The sequence below is a fragment of the Miniopterus schreibersii genome, assembly GCF_964146895.1.
Source record: "Miniopterus schreibersii genome assembly, chromosome: 1".
Lineage (NCBI taxonomy): Eukaryota > Metazoa > Chordata > Mammalia > Chiroptera > Miniopteridae > Miniopterus > Miniopterus schreibersii.
In genome coordinates, this window is record NC_138101.1 from 52,976,856 (window position 1) to 52,997,467 (window position 20,612).

The 20,612-nt window shown below is 42.0% G+C and overlaps 1 protein-coding gene across 4 annotated transcripts in view; it reads right to left on the bottom strand.

Moving 5' to 3' along the window:
- Window positions 1-20,294, bottom strand: part of FAM13A (family with sequence similarity 13 member A) — a 264,235-nt gene extending 243,941 nt beyond the window's left edge. Inside the window, exons 1-2 of one of the 4 annotated variants that reach the window (XM_081157517.1) lie at window positions 20,128-20,167; window positions 1,254-1,520 (exon numbers count right to left, since the gene is read on the bottom strand). In XM_081157517.1, coding sequence (XP_081013643.1) covers window positions 1,254-1,358 — 105 coding nt within the window. In that variant the 5' untranslated portion in view covers window positions 1,359-1,520; window positions 20,128-20,167. Of the gene's footprint in view, window positions 1-1,253; window positions 1,521-20,127 lie in introns of those variants that run through there. The other 3 variants (XM_081157518.1, XM_081157516.1, XM_081157519.1) reach the window with 3 other exon arrangements.
- Window positions 20,295-20,612: the final 318 nt, after the last annotated feature.

The following is a 20,612-nucleotide window of genomic DNA, read 5'->3' on the forward strand; positions in this document are numbered from 1 at the left end:
TGCAGACCAATGTCTGTAGTAAAAGCTCAGTATTTTACACATAGAAAAAAAAAAATCAGATTTTGAAGGAAACACTTTGAAGTGATATAGAGATAACTAGCTGGATACCTGGATGCTTAAAGCCTCAGGGCTAAAAGGAAAAGGCACACAGACAGGCAGATTGGCACAGCCTGAAAAGTTCTGAGCATGGACATGAGGGAGTCACTTGGCAGTTTTGCTAAGAAAATTCAATCTGTGGGGCTGGTGCACCATCTGGTGACCATTCAGGGCCTCGTGTCAAAAATTGCCTGGATATTTCTGGATAGTTTAGGATGCCATCACAACCTACAACAAATTGCAAGACTTTCTGAAATTTTTTTTAATAAAAAGGATCTGACCTAAATGTGATGAAACACAGGGAGGAGTTAAGGTGACAATAAAGAGTAAGATATTTCTCTTAGTACTAAGAGACATACAATGCCCCCTTGTAATACACCACTAACTTGAAATATAAATATGCATATTTATGCATTTTTCACATATTGAAATAAGATTTTAATTATAGCATTCTGTAAATTACAATTGACAATTCTTGGTTATTGCAAAAGGTCATGTATAAGCACCAACAGAACTGCTTTTGAAATTCATGAATTTCAGCCCTAGAAATATATACATTTTCCCCACGGATTTTATATCAGTGTTATTTCTTGATGCTACTGTATTACAACAACCAGAAGTTTCTCCAGGTGAACACAGAGTCACAAACATTTACCAACCACACTTTTTCACCACCACTTTCAGCAACCATGCTGAAACAGAAATTCCAGAAGTACCAAATGAAAACAAGAAAGGGAATACAAAGATGTCGTACGCCTACTCAGAGGTCATAAATTAATGGTTGTTTTAATTCTTTCTCAATCTTGCCACAAGATTTCTCCAATAACTGCAACTGAGAATTCACAGTTCACCCTTGTGGAACAAGAAAGTCTAAAACGCTAGAGAGTGCTCCACAGTAAATCAAACAGACTTAACCCAATAAACTCAGCAGGCATTTTCCTTCACCTTTTTTGGAAAGGGAAAGTGGACAGGAATGCCGAATGCTCCAAATAGTGCTTAATGTCCATTTGAATAGGTAGGAATTTAAGTAACAAACCTGCTCCCACCTCCTAGGAAGGAAAACAAAGTCACACAAAACATCTCAACAAAACCAGGAGGGCAGAGGCCTCTCCGGAGCCCTGGCGGGTGCCCAGAAGACAGGGGCGGCCTGTACTCACACAGACGGCGAGAGCTCCTGCCCCCATCCTCGCAGGAAGTGTCTGGCAGAACTGATGAAGACCAGATGAAAACATCAGAATGACAGCAAAATACTGAAATTCCATTCAGGGGCTATGCTTTGATTTGAAAAGCAGCTCCCGATCCCGAGGCCCCGCGGTACGCGAAGAGCGGCTCCTCGCATTTTCGGAAGTGCGGTTCAGCTTCTCCCTCGCTTAAACCCACATGGCTGGGAGGGCTGCCTGGAGTTGAAATCTGATCCACGGCATCTAGTATTGGCAAGGAGAGGGAGTCATGTGACATGGGTCTTAAGGCGCTGACATCTTCTTAAACCTGACTTGCTAGATGCCACCCAGACGGGCTTCTTCCGTTTGGAAAACGCTGATGAGCTAGCTAGTGGTCTTCACTAATAGAACTAACAGTGCAGAAAGACAAAACACCAACTCGCTTCCTTGTCGCTCTTCATTGCTAAGAGAAAGCCACACATTTACACGCGGGTTTCCATCTGCAGGCATGTTCCTCACTTTTTGAGGCAGTTCGCACTGCTCTTGCCCCCTAAAAATCAGTTAAATCCTATCAAAATTTTCTTCCCTCCACTCTATTCTGTAAGAATCGTCCTAAGCGAAAATGCTCCATTAATGTAGCTGTTACTTACTGACTTTAATTACTTTCAAATAATCTTATCCACATATACTGGTGACAAGCATAAAACAACATGCGTCTGTCTAGACATCCATAATTCTACGTATGCGATTTAGTCTGGAAAATTGGCCTCTTTCAGTTACTTCCTACTCCATATGTTGTGTCATTAGAAAATCTGGTAAATTTTAAAAGTTCTAAATATTTGAACGGAGAGTTAAAATATCCATTTCATATAAGCCAGAAGGAAACTGTCCTATTTTTATTTTTTATTGATTTTCTGTTAAATCTTCTTTTACTGGCACACTTAAGATTATGCTGACCGACATTACGTGCGAAGTTTCACTTGACCCAACTTTAAAAGACTTAAACTGCCACAATAACAAAGACATAATAAAATTGTATCTTAAGGAGAGGAGGTGGTTGGAAAAGGGAAAACCAAAATCGGCTCCTTTTCAATAGTTCTCTTCAACTCTAATATTCCTTGTGTATATATATAGTCAACCGACACTACCTACGGCAGAGCCAAGATAGCAAATGGTGTTGAGCAAGCCAGGGGACACGAGTACATTTTATTTCTACACGTGCACACAAAACATTGCATAGGCTCTGCTTTCACAAGGCAGAAAAACACAATCCCAAGGGAATGGAGTGGGAGGCTGGACATATTCTCCTCCATTAAAAAAAGTTAAAAATTTTCTACTTTTACCTTACTCCAGATTTTATCGCTTCTGTTTCCTATTCACCCGTTAGAAAACTTGGCTGATTACTAAAGAAAATGATCCTAAAACAAATTTTTTCTAATACTTTAAAATTTTGTCTTCTTTTTCTAATGTAAGTAATGCAAGTATGAAAAATAAAAGCCTAAAGGCTAGGTCACCGAGAGGCCATCACCCAATCAGTGTTTCTTTATTCCCTACAGTGGGCCAGGCACTATGGCACAGAATGTACAGAAAATGATAAGAAAGACATGGTACCTTCTCTCATGGATCATTCAGTGGGAGAGGGAAGAATAAAAATAAGTTAACAAAAATAAGTAAATACGCCCGGCCGGGTGTGGCTCAGCAGTTGAGCATCGACCTAGGATCCAGGAGATCAGGGTTCGATTCCCGGTCAGGGCACATGCCCGGGTTGCGGGCTCGATCCCCAGTCGGGGGCGTGCAGGAGGCAGCCGATCAATGACTCTCTCATCACTGATGTTTCTCTCTCTCTCTCTCTCTCTCTCCCTCTCCCTTCCTCTCTCTGAAATCAATAAAGATATATTTAAAAAAAGAAAAAATAAGTAAATACTCCTTTTTATTAGTAAATGCAGAGGTGCTAATAAAGGAGCACAGATGAAGAGTGAAGGAGAATGACAGAGGACGGCCAGCAACATTTAACATATCTACTTCTAGTCTCTTTTCTATGCTTTCTTAAAAACATAACTTAAATCAAATTTCTGATAATTTTCTATCCTAACCTTTTTTGCAACTTAACATTGTATCAGAGGCATGCTCACATATTGTTAACAACACTATAAAAAATTTTAATCATGTGCAATATTGCATTCTTTAGCCATGCTCCCATTTTTAGACATTCACACAGTTTCTGATTTTGTGTGTTTGATTTGTCCTCATTGTGACTGTTTTCTAGTAGAGACTCCTGAATGTGAAATTTCTGGATCACAGAGAATAAAAAAACCTATGCTAAGTCTCCTGACATACATTGGCTCTGGCAATTTATATTCTACAACCCCACCCTTCCCAAGTCTGAATATTTTATAAAGTATTTCCTAATAAGTGAAAATTCTCATTTTAAAACTACTTTTTTATTATAATAATATTAAAGACATAAAAAAGTCCTCCTTAGTAACTCTGTGTATTTCCTCTTCTGAACTCACTTTGGTCCATATGAAATATTTTTTCCTGACCCCAGAATGGATGCAATGGATACTGGAGTCCAATTAATTTCAGAGAGTTCTCTAAGCTGTCATATGTGAATATTTCTGAGTATTGATTTACAAATAACCTTCCCCCCCCTTTCCTTTTTACTAAATTTATTGGGGTGACACTGGTTAAAATTAGACAAGTTTCAGGTGCACAATTCTGTGACATCATTCTATACACTGTATTGTGTGTCCACCACCCCAAGTCAAGCCTCTGTCCGTCATCATTTATCCCCCCTATACCCTCCTCCATCTCCCTCCACCTTCCCCTTGGCAATCGCCACACTCTTGAACCTTAAGATGTGCAAGCCACAGCCAAGAGATTTGCTGATATTAGCTATTGCTTTTCCCTCAGAAGGGAAAAAGGAATTTTTAAAAGTGCTTTCCTGAGAGTCCACTATGGTGGGCTAATTCCATGACTACTCCCAGAAATGCTGCAATACCATGGCAGGACAAGGGATGTCCTATTTTTAAGAAAATCCCTGGGCACCCTGGAAGAAAGTGTCAAAATAACTTCACAACTGATGGTCAGGCCCCTCTGATGGAGGAAGGTAAAAGGGCCAGGTTATCCCCTAGCCTCCAAAAAAGCTAAAAATGCATCAAAGTCCAGTCCTCTGATGTTAGTTGACCAGCTATCAGTTTCCAAAGGACAAATTCTCTTTAGCTGGAGTAGATCTAACAGATGTCGGAATAGCAGCAGCCTGCAGGTACGTTGCTGTTGGCCACGTAGCAGGGCCCAGCAAGCATCAGGGGTGGTGAGGGGTGGCAACAGCAGCATGGACCACCTGAGACTGACTGCGAATGGGACATTGGAGGCTTTTTCTTCCAAACTCAGTCTCTACTCCAGCTCTAGCCCTATCCCAGCTATTTCTCAATGAGAATCCCAGCCTGGCCGGGAATTAATGACATCCAACTAGACAGGATATCAGAAGGCAGTCTGTCAGCAACTATTTAGTGTTTCTGTACTCTTTCTTGAGCTGTCAGGGGAGTTTAGATATTTTGGGTTTTGAATCACCGACAGTAAATGCAATTGAGAGAGTACTTGCTTTAGGCCAGGGGTCAGCAAACTACAGCCTGCATGTCTAATCTGATCACCACAGGCCATATCCAGCTACTCTTGGTCGCACCCACTGTGGACATAATGTGTATGGCTGCTTTGGCACTACAGTGGCCAAGCTGATTAGCTGCAAAGACGGAACCTATGACCGGTAAAGCCTAAAATACTTACCATGTGAGCGCTTATGGAGAAAGTTTGCTGACCCTTGCTCTAGGCTACTCAATAACATTAGTGGGCATGAGAGTCCTCATTCACTCATAGACTAGTCTATGTGTTTTGGTTCCTTGGAAAAATAGAAGGAAACAGGTCCTTCCTGGGTTTGTTAATCTACCTCATTACAGTTGCCCCATCACCTGGGATTGGGGCTATTTTTACTTTCTCCTAATTATTTCCTGAAGGATTTCCCTGAGAAAGGTCCAATTTAAATGTGATGATCTCATCTCTGTTCTGAATTCTAGATGCATTCCCATCCCACTTGAGGAGAAAAAATTACCTCTCTCCTAGGAGAAGATCGATTGTTCTGTAGCCATGGAAACAAATAGCCAGCATAACTAATTTTAAACCTGTTCAATCAGCAACTTGCCTCCATAAGCCAATTGATTTTGCAAGTCAACCCATCAGTGACAGCCCATCACTTCTGGCTAATCAAGAATGGGCTCACCGCAATGAACATGTCTCTGAGTGCCAACCTATCAATAACCATCTCATTTGAGTAATGACTCTCCTTCAGATGATGTCAATACCCCTGAAAACCCACCTCCCCAAATTCCACACTTCCCAAAAACCTATATAAGATAGCCACCTGCTCTGCTCAGAAAGGATGTGCCAGACCAGCAGAGCTTTCCATTTTTACAAGAGTCAGTACACTCAGCTTTGCCTTTTTTATTTCAGGTACTGAGTATTGGTCTCATTATTCTTTGACACAACCTATAGTTTAGACACCCCGATTCCATGGGCTGTTATCTAAGCCCAGCTGTTTGACCTGCATTTCTACTACTTCCCCACTAGCTTGCTACTTCTGGCCCCACCTTAACTCTCAGCACAGCCCTGGCTGCGACCGGGCTGCTCAGTCCCATTGCCTACCCTCTCCTGGAAGCCGAAGCAGATCCACCGAGCCGGTCTCCACAGGAGAGAATCAGAACCCAGGCCCCTGAGAACTGGGCAAGAGGGCTGACGTGGGAATAGGAAGCACTACGTCTGTGATGACCACCCCAACCTCAGGCCTGGGGAACAAGAGAACAGCTGCATTTTCTTTTGTAAACACTTTGAGCTGTTTTCCCAATAAGTCTGCTAAAGCCATCATTTAATTTTTAAATTTCACAAGCACTCCTCCAATGCATGATGTATTCCTATTACCATTCTGAGAAATATGGCCAAGGGAGTGATGGGGGAAGGGCATACCACTTGAGCTATGAAGCACACGTAAAAAAAATTTCAGACACAATCTGAAAAGCCCGTGAAGATATTGCGTGCCCATTTTGTCTCATCTGCACAGTGATCTGAAAGGCCATGTACCTAGGCCGGAGCTACTGCTGGCTTGCAGTCAACACAAACACTCACTCCCTACGGTTCTTCACTCTGCCAGCTCCACAGGGAGTCAATGATTAGCTTATGGCCCCTGAAAGCACTTGAGTCTTGCTCCTTCAATTAGCAAATTGTATACACTAAACCGTACAGTCAAATTTGAAATGTGTGCCCTTAGCACTTGAAAATCAAAGACGGGGGAAAACATGACGAACGAAGTGGCTGGAGCTAGAGCTGCAGGAGGGCAAGCGCCGAGCTGAGGGGAGGTCGCCGATGAGGAAGGAGGGGGCGCTCTAACTCGGGGCCGCGGGCGGGCACAGGCACGGACACGGGCATGAACGGCAAGGGGCTATAAGCAGCAAAATAAAAAGTCCAAGCCGGACTTCAAACAGTCAGGCACTATTGCGGGTTCGTAAGTAGAATGAACAGCTTAATAAAACTAGCGATAAATTAATCCGGAAGTCTGACTAGAATGTGCTAGAATGGGAAGGAGACTTATTACAGTAAGTGGGCCCTGCTTACAGGAGTCCAGCTGAGAGGAAGATGTCTTGAATTTAAATAGTGAAAGATACGTCATATAAATTTTATAGAGAGAACTCATAAGACTGAAAACTGACTTTAAGTAAGAGGCAAAAGGGGTGCCACCCGAGTCAAGGTGATAAGAACAGCAGCACGGATGATGCTGAAGTTTGTTTTCCAGGACACTGAAGTGACACCCAATAAATAGGGTAAACTACTGCCTGCCCGGGAAACTTCTGATTTAGGCATGCTGACTTAATGCAATTGTGAATAGTGTCCCCTTTCACTCTTAAAAGTGTTCTGGAAAAACTGAGTCCAAAAAAGGTACCAGTGAAGCCTTTTGCCAGAGTACCAGAAGGACCCCCTCCACCAGGACCCTAGGGACCCAGGGTCACCTAAACGTCCACCTTCACTGGAAAGGTCTTTTCATTCCCCTCGGCTCCCCGCCAGGAGCCAGGCTCCATTCCTCCATCTCTGCCTCCAGTGCACAGTCCTGTGGGACAGTTCACGGGATGACGACCGGAGAAAGTATGTGTGGCCCGCCCCAAAACACTCACTCCACCAGGGGATTTTGTGGACCACCACATACGTAAGCAGCACCAGGAAATGTCTACCTACCAAGGGAGTTTTTTATCTTCCTCTCCCATGTGCTGAATTTTCTTCCACGATCCCCACATCCTGAAAACAACGCTGAGACACCACCAGAGGTGATTCAATCTTCAAATCTGCTGCATAAATCTAGAACCACTGAAAACTTGAGGCTTTTCATCTCTCTTCACATGTAATTTTAAATTCTTTCTCACTTTTCATTTAGAAAATTCTATTACTTCAGTGATTATACCTTTGACAAAGGAAGCTTTAAAGAAATATAATTTTTAGGCTAGTATTTTAGAAGGAAGTTTGCTTTGAATATTTTTTCAATGGTTAAAAAATCATTGCCCCAGCTTGGACTATGTATTACATGGTTACTCGGCTAATAGAAGAAATTAATTAGTTGGGAAACAGGACATGTTTGAGCATAAAGTTGCCCTTGGCTTTAAGCATACACTAGAAATCGGTCACAGTGGGAGAAAATTTCAGCAGGGTGTGTACACCAGGATCATTTCATAAACGTCTCAAAGGGGTCTTCGGCCTCCCCTGGCTTCTTTAATCACCACAGCTTATTTATCCTACCTCTGAAGAGCCTTTCAAATCAGTTTCCTCTCTGTTCCCACAGCCATTAAAAATATATATATATGTATGTATGTGTGTATATATATATACATATACACACACACACACACACACACACAACTTCAAATGCTGGAGCTCACCAGCAGTCCTTCGGTGCAACCACACCACTAAATGTCTGAAACAGATCTGATTGTTATTTTCCCGATTATTCTCTTTCTCTGTAGGTCTATGGGCTCCATAGATGGACGTACGGGCTCCACAGATGATCAGTTTCCAGGGATCAATGGTTTTCCCTGCACCTGTATTTACCTCTGGGTATACGCATGCTGAAGTGAGCGTCCGTCTTAATATTTTTAACCCTTTCTTAAGAATAAAAACTGCTGGCCTATAGACTAAATTCCAAACTCCTTAGCAGGGCTTCAAAGTTTTTCAAAATCAAATTCCATATTAACTTTCTCTCCATTATATACCTTAAATTGTAGCCGCCTTGCTCGTGGTAGCCTGGATAATGCCCTACCCCCAAGATGTCCGCATCCTAATCCCCAGAACCTGTAAATATTTTACCTTGCATGGCAAAACGGAATTTGCAGATGTGATTAAATTAAAAATCTGGGATGGGGAGATTATCCCGGATAATCTGGGACCAATATGATCACATGGGGCCTAATAAGGAGGAGGCAGGAGGGTCAGAGTCAGAGGAGTGTGAGAGATTTCAAGATGCCAGGGTGCTGGCTTGAAGACCGAGGAAGAGGCCATAAGCCGAGGAATAAAGGTGCCCTCTAGAAGCTGGAAAAAGCAGTCACTCCCCCACAGCATCAAGAAGCAGCTTGATTTTAGCCAGGAGAAATTGATTTCAGAATCATGACCTCCAGAACAGTAAGATAACATCATGTTGTTTTAAATCACTGTTTGTGGTACTCTGTTACAGCAGCAACAGAAAACTAATACACTGTTGCTCCAAAAATTAAATAAGGTATACATTTTCCTACTTCAGAACCTTTGCTCAAGATCTTGTATTGGCCAGAAATGTCACTGTCTCCTTTTTCTACTCAGGGAACTCATACACATACTTCAATGCCCAGCACCAGTGTCACTAGCATTCCTGACTAATGTCACTCCACTGTGTGTACACACGATTCATTTAAACAGCAACTGTGACATTTACACATGGCACTGTTATTGTTTGCAAACCTGTATTTCCAGATTGGGAACCCCCTGAGGGATGGGGCCATATCTAATTCTATGTTCTTCCAAGCTTCATTAACACAGTATCTGTACAATTACTGCATTAAATGTGTGGTGATAAACCTTGGGCTGCTCCTGGGAGCACTTTGAGACTCATTTAAAAGTTAGGACAAGAAATAGGGATTATATGAGTATCATCAGAAAAAGAATTGAAAAGTATGGATATGCTTTCTAAGGGATTTCAGAGAAAAAAGTTCAGAGATTTGAAAAAGAAAAAAGGGCAGAATAATAAATACAAGGTGGAGGAAACAGGTGAACACAGTTACAAGGTACTCCAGTTATGAGATAAATCAGTCCTGAGGATGTAATGTAGAGTATGGTGACTATCGTTAATACTGAATTATATATTCGAAAGCTGCTAAGAGAGTAGATCTTAAAAGTTCTCGTCACAAGAAAAAACCTGTAACTACGTGAAGTGATGGATGTTAACTAGACTTATTGTGGTAATCATTTCACAGTACACACATAATGAATCTTCGTCATATAACAAACTTGTACAACGTTATACGCCAAGTATATCTCAATAAAACTGAAAGAAAAAAAATAACAAGTATAAAGAGAAACTAGTAAAACAAGCTCATTGGAATATATGTTTTTAGCCTTTAATATTTGAAACTTTTATTTTCAATCTCTTTTTATCAGGATGATTCCACTGAATTTTTTCTAATCTTACTTCTGAATAAAGGTTAAGTTGAAACTGGCAAAGTAATTACTTTAGATATTTTAAAATAAGAATCTGGTCCATTAATTTTTTTTTTTTTTTTTTTTTTACTTTTCAGCATCTAAAAACATTTTTTGTTGTTGCACAGTGCCTGACCCACTGTAACAGTGTGATACTACTACTACTACTACTACTACTAATTTCTTTTAAAAATTCAGAAAGGAAAAGTAAAACAACTTTTTTAAAAATGGTCATGCCCGGCCGGGCGTGGCTCAGCGGTTGAGCGCAGACCTAGGATCCAGGCGATCGGGGTTCGATTCCCGGTCAGGGCACATGCCCGGGCTGTGGGCTCGATCAGTGACTCTCTCATCATTGATGTTCCTCTCTCTCTCTCTCCCTCTCCTCTCCTCTCTCTGAAATCAATAAAAGGTATATTTAAAAAAATAAAATAAAAAATAAAAAATGGTCATTAGCAAATAAGTAAATACATTCATTAACTGAATAATAATTCCTAGAACCAGAATTAAAAGATGTTTTAACTTGTGAAGGGGTATAGGAAGCAGTCACAAACATTTGTTTATTGCCAAAGGCTTTCACATAGGTTTTCATAACAATTCCACCACGTACATAATCACCCATGTTTGTCAAGTAAGACTGAGGCTCAAGAGATATTCAGACTTACACAATCAATAATGGACAAAGCTAGGTTTTCAAACCCATGCCTCTCTGAGACCTATGTTTTCATAAGTGCATTAAATTCAGATTAGTAAACCCCTCTCTTTGGAACACAGCTGATTTCCAATTGTGATTAGGCTAACAGTAAAGACATATTATGAACATCACTGCCAATTACCAGGTATAAACGGTAAGTCAACATTCCAACTTAGAAAATTATTAGAGCAGAAGCGGTAACTTAAGAGCGTGTGTATATATATATTTTGTTAATCCTCACCAGAGGATATTTTTTTCCACTGATTATTAGAGAGACTGGAAGGAAGAGAGGGAAGGGCAGAGAGAGAGAGAGAGAGAGAAACATTGATCTGAGAGAGACATACTGAGTAGTTGCCTCCTGCACGCGATCCAACTGGGGCTGGGGATTGAACCTGCAACCCAGGTTCGTGCCCTTGACCAGGAATCGAACCTGCGATCCTTTGGTGTGCGGGCTGACGCTTTAACTACTTAGCCACAACACCCAGGGCAAGAGTATATTTTTAAAAATATTAATTATTAAGCACTTCTATCTATATTAACTCATTCAATCAATGTGAACAAAACAAAAGCTAGGGTATAAATGCCATCATTCCCATTTTATAATGAAAAAACATGTGAAACTCAGACATAAAATTACTTGCTAAATCACACAGCTGGAAAGATGGGCAAACAGAATAGAAACTCGAGACTTCCAAGGTTGTGGGTTCGATCCTTGGTCAAGGCACATACAAGAATCAACCAATCAATACATAAATAAGTGAAACAACATACTGATGTTTCTCTAATCAATAAATTTTTAAAAAAACAAAACTTGAGACTTTACTTATTCACTTAACAATAAACATTTACTAAGAGAATACTGTGTCATGTATAGACACTATGTTACTCTTCGGTAGATTTTTAAAAATGGATATAACTTGTAATCCTAAAAGCCTTAGAACTCATGAGTTATAATATGCTAGGGTATGTACTATTAGAAAAGATGGAGGGGGCACTGCTATAGGATTGTTGTTCATTTATGTGGCATTGTAGCAATAACATCTCACACTACTGTAGCTGCAGTACTTTAATATTTAGGCATGAATTGCTGCTAAATTTCTGTTTTATGTATAACAATGTTTGTTGCCCTTCTTTGGGGTACAGCAAAACTCCTTGTAGTCAAGCAATTAACTACTGCAGCCTGACACAAATCAATTTCCCATTCATTTACCCCGGAGTCTCAAACTATGCAAAAAGAAGGGATTCCTTCAAAGCAAGAGTAAAAAATTTAAAAATGGAAGGGAGTAAGGAAGGTTGAAGTCCAAATACTACATGTGAAAGATATATTAGAAAACGCTCTTCTGTGACTATAGCAGTAATGAATTAACTAAAATAACCTACTGATAAAAAGAAACAAATAAACGTAGAAATAAACAAGGTCAGTGTAAAATGAACTCCTGTGTTGTAGTAACAGATACTGTTGTTAAATAAACCAGACTGTTTTTTTCTTTTTAACATTATTGGAAACAAACTACCAATTGAAGCGGGACAGTTTTAAAAGTCCAGGCTGCTTCAAAATGCTGGATTTAATAATCCCATCAATTTCTCCGGACCAAACAGTCCTGTGATTGCACATGGACTTCAGCCACTGCGGGCAGGGCTTTCCCAGTCGGCGGCCCTCCACTGGGACGCTCCCGAAGGGAAAGGACGGTGTAGAAGGTGAGGCGGGGGAAACCAAAGCTGTTAATACTGCGGAGAGAGGGGCCAGGCTGGGAGAGGAGGGATCTCTATCTACACCTACCTGTCTCTGAACGCGAGGGAAAACATGTACGAGGGAAGGGAGATCAGTACCAACCACCACCTTCCAGAACTGAGATGTCCGCGTTTCGGTGGAGAGACTCAATAAATACAAATAATAGGAAGGGCAAAGTTAAACCACTCTCTGCAATGTTTGTGGCTTTTAAACCTAATCAAGGCCGTAGCCGTTTTGCTCAGTGGTTAGAGCGTCGATCCCAAGACAGAAGGGTCCCGGGTTTGATTCCGGCCAAGGGCATGTACCTCAGTTGCAGGCTCCATCCCCGGTCTGGGCGCATGCAGGCGGCAACCAATCGATGTCTGTCTGTCTGTCTGTCTGTCTCTCTCTTGCTCTCTCACTCCCTGCCTTCCACTCTCTCTGAAAAGCAATGGAAAAAATATTCTCATGTGAGGATAAAAAACAAACAAAAAAAACTAATAAAGGAGAGCAAATAAAATAAAATAAAATAAATTTCAAACATATTTCCAAAAGGAAGATTATTTGAAGACTATCTTTTGCATCACACTCCCGTTTTATACCTCTACTTTCCCCTTCAGATACCTATGATGGGGCTAAAAGTCTGCCAGAAATAGTAGGTGGAACATGCTGTGCTTAAGGTTAAAACTAAGAAAGAAAATGTGCATCTGTTTTGGATTGAGAATTTTCAATAGACAATCCTAATGTGGTTTTGTGAGTCCCCCTATAATTACAACCACAGGTATATACAATCCACTCTCACGAACACTCCACTACAGCATCATGCGTGTATGCATGAACCTGACTTTCCCACGAGAGCTGTCCTTTAGCTACCTCTATCTCTTCAGGCCTCCGTTCTTAGGAGGCTGAGAGAATGCAACTTGGTCCCAACTACTCGATTTTGTAGGAAATAAAATCATAGCTAGTGTTTACTTAGTGCTTAGTGCAGAGTGTTGGGTAATCTGAAAAGCAATTGACATACCCTATTTTGGTTCATCCTTACAACCAAACCAAACAAAGTCAGTATAATTTTTATTCCCCTTTTCTGTATTTGAAAGATATATAACCAGCAGGAGATTGCGTGGCTGGTAGGTGGAGTCATAAGTATAAACCAGAGACTATGTCTCCAGAACCCATAAGGTTTATCACTAAGATGTACTGCCTATTTGGTGTCTTAATGTTATTGTTTACATGCTCCCAAGACAATGGGTAAGATAACTATGATATAAAAAGAGAGTTACCGTTCAAACATTAAAATGAAAAAAAAAAAATACCATCGTTGAATAACGAAAAATTCTGAAATTCAAGATGTATCAGCTGTAGAGTAATGAAGCACAAACGTAAGCTCATAGGTTTGGGCAAATAAGTGCTAAAAAGGCCAGATTTATTTCTTGTGTCAGATATAAGGAAGCTAAATTTCACCTGGAAAGCATAATTTTTCTGACATTAAAGATAGCCAGATGTTATCACATGAATCCTTAAGTAAAGTGGCAGTATATCCTAAGCAGCATTTGCAACATCAGCTGGGCTAAACACTGGTTATTTCTTATGTCTCTTCTCTAGGAAAACCAGTGGAGGAATAGTAAATGGAACATTTAACACTTAACATGGTAACTGTGTAATAACCCAATTAAAAATTGAACTAAGAATCAGATATTTCTCAAAAAAAAAAAAAGATATATATATATATATATATATATATATATATTTGGTAAATAAATATACGGTAATGGTAAATAAACACACAAGTTGATGCTTGACTCATAGTCATTAGGGTAATGCAAATCAAAACCAAAAAGTGACACCACTTCACACCCACTAGGATGGCTATAAATCAGTAAGACAGATAATAAAAGTATTGGTGAAAATGTGGAGAAAATGTCACTTGCTATTGTCTGAATATTTGCGTCCCTCTAAAACTCATGTTCGAATCTTAATGCTCCTAGGAGGCAGGGCCCTTGGGAGGCGCTTAGGTCAAGAGGGTGGAGCCCTCCTTAATGGAATTAGTGTTCTTATAAAGGAGACCCACAGAGACCCATCGCCCCTTTCACCATGGGGGGTACATAACAAAAAGGCACCTGGATCTATGATCCAGGAAGTGGGTCCTAACCGACCATCACACCAAAGCTGCTGGCACCATGATCCTGAACTTCCCGGCTTCCAGAACTGTGAGAAATACATGTCTGTTGTTTCTAAGCTACCCAGTGTGTGATATTTTGTTATAGCAGTCTGAATGGACTAAGACAGGGTCCTTCTACACTGTGAAAATGTAAACTGCTTTGGAAAATAGCCCCTCAAAAGGTTAAACAGAGTTACCATATGACCCAGCTATTCCAATCTCATGTACCTAAGAGAAATGAAAACATCTGTCCTCAAAAAAACTTGTACATGGATGTTCACAGCAGCATTATTCATAATAGCCAAACAGTTGGAAACCACCTAACTGTACCTCAACTGAAGAGATAAATAAAATGTGGTATATCCGTACATCAATATTATTCAGCAATAAAAGGAAATGATGTACTGATACATGCTACAATATGATGACTCTTGAAAACATTATGTTAAGTAAAAGAAGCTGGTCCTAAAGGACGCCTATTGTATGATTCTATTTATATGAAATGTCAGAATAGGCAAATCTATAGAAACAGTGGTTGCCAAGAGCTGGAGAACAGGAGAGAGGGTTGTGGGGAATGGGAAGTGGCTGCTAATGGTATGGGATTTCTTTTTGGGAGACGAAAAGCTATAAAATTGATACAAGCTCAAAGCTGAGCTTGAGAAACACTATGATGAGGCCTTTTAAATCTAGAAACATTGAAGCCAGGTGTTAACAACTGTCTTCCTTGAGCATAAGAGAGTCTCACTAAGGCAGAATTATATCATGATGTATCTACCCAGGTAACTTAGGGATCCCTTAAAGGCTGAATGAGCTAATCTATCAATGATTATTTAAATATTTTTGAATCCTAGGTCTTTTGAGAAAGTGTTGAAAGCTTTGAATTAGTTAGGCATGGTGTTGCCCTGAGGAATCTAAATAATTTCATTAGACATTAGAGGAGGGCTCTCCATGACTGTGGTGAAACAAGACAATAGCAAGGTCACTCTATAATCCTGAATAAAGACTTCACAAGGAGGGAGGGGGGAATGCTGTCAACCCCAAAAATGACCAAACATGGTCCTCTCCAGGCAACAGCAGCGACTACTGCTTCATCTCCAATGATGACTCTAGCCTCTCTGTTCCACTAGCTTCCTAGGTAAAAATTAAGATGCTCAAAAGCCAAATTGCCCCTGCTTTCTGACAGTACCTAAGCCAGAAGAGACTCTTCACTTTTTTTTTTTTTAACAGCAGCAATTTCTTTTTCTTTTTTTTTTTTTTTTTAAATATCCTTATTGATTTCAGAGAGAGGAAGGGAGAAAGAGAGAGAAACATCAATGATGAGAGAGTTGTCACTGATCGGCTGGCTGCCTCCTGCACGCCCCCAACTGGGGATCAAGCCTGCAACCCAGGCATGTGCCCTGACCGACTGGGAATCGAACCTCGATCTCCTGGATCTTAGGTTGATGCTCAACCGCTGAATCATGCCCGGCCAGGCCTCACTTTCTTTAAACCTCCCTAAAATCACCTTACCCAAATCTTATAATAAGCTCCACATGACTCCCTCTTTTTGAGAGGCTCCATGGTTTTCCAAGGTATAGCTCTCCCCCGCTGCAGTAGTAAGCCCAATTTTGGCAAAAATGTGTGTTCCTGGTTGTATCCGGCTGATGGGAATCAATGATATCATAAAACACTTATGTTGTTAATAAGAGCATGTATAAAATTACTGTATGTATATTCTGACTTCATGTTCTCATTATAGATACATGCGTGTGTGTGAATACATATGTACACACACAAATGACAATTACATTGATACAAGACAGACAGTGGCTACACACCAAAATGTTGAGAGGAGTTGTCTCTGAATGTCAGTATTATTTTACTTTTTTCTTTTCTGCATTTCGTATTTTCCTTCAAAAAGATTGTATATAATTTAAGGAGAGGAGAGAGAAGTAAAACTCCCTTCCCAAAGAATACATTATGAGGAAGGAATCTCATATTCAAAATAGTCAAGATATAAGGTTTTCAAACTTTAGCACGTTAGAATCGATTGGGACACTCACTGAAAAGATTCCCGGGTTTCATCCCTTGAATGCACTCCAGAAGCTGTATGTTGGGCCCCAGGGAATTCAGACCCATACGGTCTGAGGAGCAATCTTGAGAAACGCAGCTTTTTGGAGAAACTGGAACTTGAAGGATGTGCAGATTGACAGAGGAAGGAGAGGACTTTCCAGGCTAACAGAAAAGCATAAGAGCCTAAAAGCATGACATGCGTGTGCCGGGGCTGGGAGTGAGCCGTCCGATGCACCCAGGGCTCTCCGGAAACCCGAGGTGACCAAACTGCTGGACTGAGGGCTCCTTCAGAGAGCAGCTGGAAACTGGGCAGGGTTGGAAAGGTAAGACAGGCGTATACATTTCACTCAAGTTCCCACCCACGCTGCTGACGTCGATCAGCCATTCACTGGTTTCTTCCATTTTTATCCACAAGTTTTTCAGGAACCACGTCTATGTTTCTCTTAAACATTTTCCAACAGCAATTTTTATTTTTTTGACCCTATTGTTTTTACTTTCCTAAGAACTCATTCTTTTTTCTTTGTTTATGCTGCCAGTCTGTTGAAAACCTACCACCAGCCACAAAGGAAACACAGAAAACAAGTTTAGAAGTCCCCTCCTGGGCATCAATATGACTCAAGAGTATAAGCATCACAATCTTCCAATATCATGTTAACGGTTTAAAAAATATATGGGATTTTCCAATGAGTAATCTGATCTTTCACTGTGTCTAGAAATTTTCAAGTGGAAAAGTGTTTCTAACTTTAACCATTTGAAAAGGGAATTTTTTATATTAAAAACGAATAATTCGGGCTCTTGTCTATAATACAAAGTAAATGTCTCCTTTACAGTTAAAGGAAACTTCAAACAAGCTTTCATCTTACTGATGACAACTGTTTGCCCTAAAACATACACACACATCCCAAAAGAAAGACAAGTATTTTAGTTGGAAAATACCCCTCAAATTTTTATGTCCTTTAATGTAGGTGACAGTAAATGGTTTTTGTTAAAACCATCAATTTTTCAAGTAAATAGAACCCCAAAAGCAAAAAAAGCAATTCCTTTAAAACTAAGAATTTACCAAGAGATGTCCTATTCTATTACAAAACTATTGTGAATAAATACTACTACTGAAAGCGAGGCCACATAATGTACTTGTATTGACATTATCTCAGCAGAAAAGGGAATTCAGACCTTATAATCATGAGAAACACATGCTCCTTTCGGTTGATGGGGAGTAGTTTTCAGGAAACCCACATTTCAATGAAAAAAAATGCTTAGTCCGATACTGTTTCAGACTTAACTTGCTCTCACTACTGGAATGCCTTTTGGGTAGGTTAATGCCAAAATTCCATTTTAATAAATGGCAATTTTGATCATGCATAAATAATCTTACTTTTTCTTCTTTTCGTGTCTTTGAGTTAAGTACCTTGATTATGATTGCTATGATTGCGTAGGCAGAGCACGGTGCTTTAAAGCCTCATAGACTTGGCTCAAATCTCATTCTGCCACCTACATTGGATAAACTCATATACTTTTTAGGCCTTTGTTTTCTTGTATGTAAATAGAAGTATCACCTACCTCATAATACTGTTGCAGGGATTAAGAGAGAAGGAAAGAAATTCTGGTGGCAGAACTGCCCAAGGAGTGAGATTCTCTTTTGATTAGAGAATAATCCACAGCAAACAGTAAGGGACAGTTAGAAGAAAAATAAAGGAACACAAAATTGCTCTGCATAAGAAAGTAAAAAGAATCTTAAGATTCCACAAGGAGCTGAGAGGGAAGGAGAAAGGGGGCCCTGATACAGAAAAATGCTGGGGAGAGAAAGGAGAAACTGTCACCCAAAGAGAAAAACTGACAAGAAGTTCCCTGCGGCCAACCAGTCTCTTGATAAAACAAAGATGCCCCAAGTTCTAGTTTATGGTCCCCCCACTCTTGTACTCTAATATAAATCTGCCACATTTCCACCCCTCCCCCAAACAGAAGGAGCAAGTTTGTTGGATAAAACTGCCTCGTGGAAAGACACAGCTGTCCTGGGTAAAGTCCTATTAAACGTCTGTTAACTACAGCTGCCTTGTGTGAAGTCGTGTTTTGAGGAAATCAAGGAAGGTGGGCTGTGTTCCAGATTTGAACTGACACAAGGTGATGAAAAGGGAACAGCTGTAAGAGACAAGACACACGGGCAAGCTGGGAAATTCAGCAGAAACAGAGAAACAATGCAAGTGATATCTGGAAGAAAATTAAACCTCAAAGATACTGGGAGACAGAGGTAAGAAGCAGGGTTATTTTACTTAAATATCATGGGACAGAGTGACCTCAGTAGGCTGGAGGAGGAGGGCGAAAGCCAGGCTGCTAACATCTGGTTACAGGCCAAGTCCTTTGGTTGGCAGTCAGTAGACTCAGCTGTCTTCCCTTACGGCGATACAATGGATTGTAATAGATACTAATGTTTTCATGCTTCTTACAAATATCAAGGTAAAGAGGCAAAGTTAAAAAGCTAATATGAAAGTTGTATTTTACCCAAAATAGTCAACCAAGTCTGTAGAAACTGTCTGGCTGATATGGGGAGGAGGGAGAGGAAAACTTACCTTCAGGAAAAAACAGGCATTTATCAAAGCCCACGTGTAACTAACTTCACAGCATAGGTAGGCGATCAAACATTTTTTTCCCCCATCAAGCCTAACAGGGGCAAACTGATTTTGAGGAAGGCAACTGAGCAATTTGGGCGGGGGCGCTTAATAGTTACAAGGCTTAGAATCAACATCTCTTTTCTGCAGTCTGAGTGCTCAGGTCAGTTCCCTTTTGAGACATTCTAGCTACAATATGGCCTTTGCGAATAAACGACGAATGGCTACGCTACTCCGTGTTAACGAAGAACGGGTTAGTCATTTATGTTCTGATGCTAGAGAAACTTAAATGAAACTTTTCCACTCTTCAAAGTATGGATACAAAAAAGAAAGAGAAAGGAAAGGCTGGCCGCGTTCCTCAGGTAAACAGGTGCTGCAGGACGAGGGGCGGCCCTGCCTTCTGGGGGGCAGGGGGGGGGCTGCAGGCAGCGAGCCCGGGGGCGTGGAGGACGCGCCCATCGCAGGGGCTATCAGTGCACGGGCCCCACGTGGCATTCGCTCCATTTAAAGTGTCAAAATTAAAACGTATGGTAGCTCCATACGTTTGAAACAAATCAAGGGACTCTGTCAAACTGCAGTCCCCTTATTACTGAGAAGCAAGGGGAGTAACCGGGCGGCAGGAAAGTCACGAGGCAGCCTCCCACACGCCCCCAAGTCTCCCCAGTGCAGGGGGCTCTGCACAAGGTCCGCTTCTACAGAGACTAAGGCTTGAACCCCGGAGCATCCCGCCAGAGAGCAGAGACCCCTCGCCAGCTTGACCGCTCCCCAACCCCGCTGCGCCCCAGCCACCCAGGGCTTGGTCGGGTGGCTGGGTGCAGAGCGTAAGCCGCAGCTCCTTTCCCGAGCCCGGTTCCCACCCGGAGCCAGCCCCCCAGCCCTCGGCCACCCGCGCCTACCGTGCCCCATGGTCCTCGAGGGCTCCAGCCTGCCGGGCGCGGGCGGGCGGGCGCTAGGAGGCGCAGGCGCCCCGGCCTCTATTTGTAAACACGCTCCACGTGCGCTCGCCCGGCCCCATTCGCATCCGGCTCCCGGCACCCCGGACGCTCCGTTTTCTCGCGAGCCCTCCAAGGGGCCAGTTTTATTCCCGCCGAGCCTGGAGGAAGCCTGGCTCTCGGAGCCGGCCCCCTGGGAGGACGGCCAAAATAGGGTGAGCTCTACCGCCCCCTCCCGGCCCGCGAGGCTCTGGGCCGGCTGGCGACGCCGGGCCCGCGGCGGAACCCACCCGGCACCTCGAGCCGCCGCGGCCGCCGGCCCCGCCCCGCCCCCCGCCCGCGACCCCGCCCCCGGCCGCGCGCGCTCGCCCGCTCAGGCCCCGCCCGCGCGGCGACACAACGTTCCTGCGGGGGCGCGCGCGTGCACCCTAATCCCCCGCCTTCCGGCT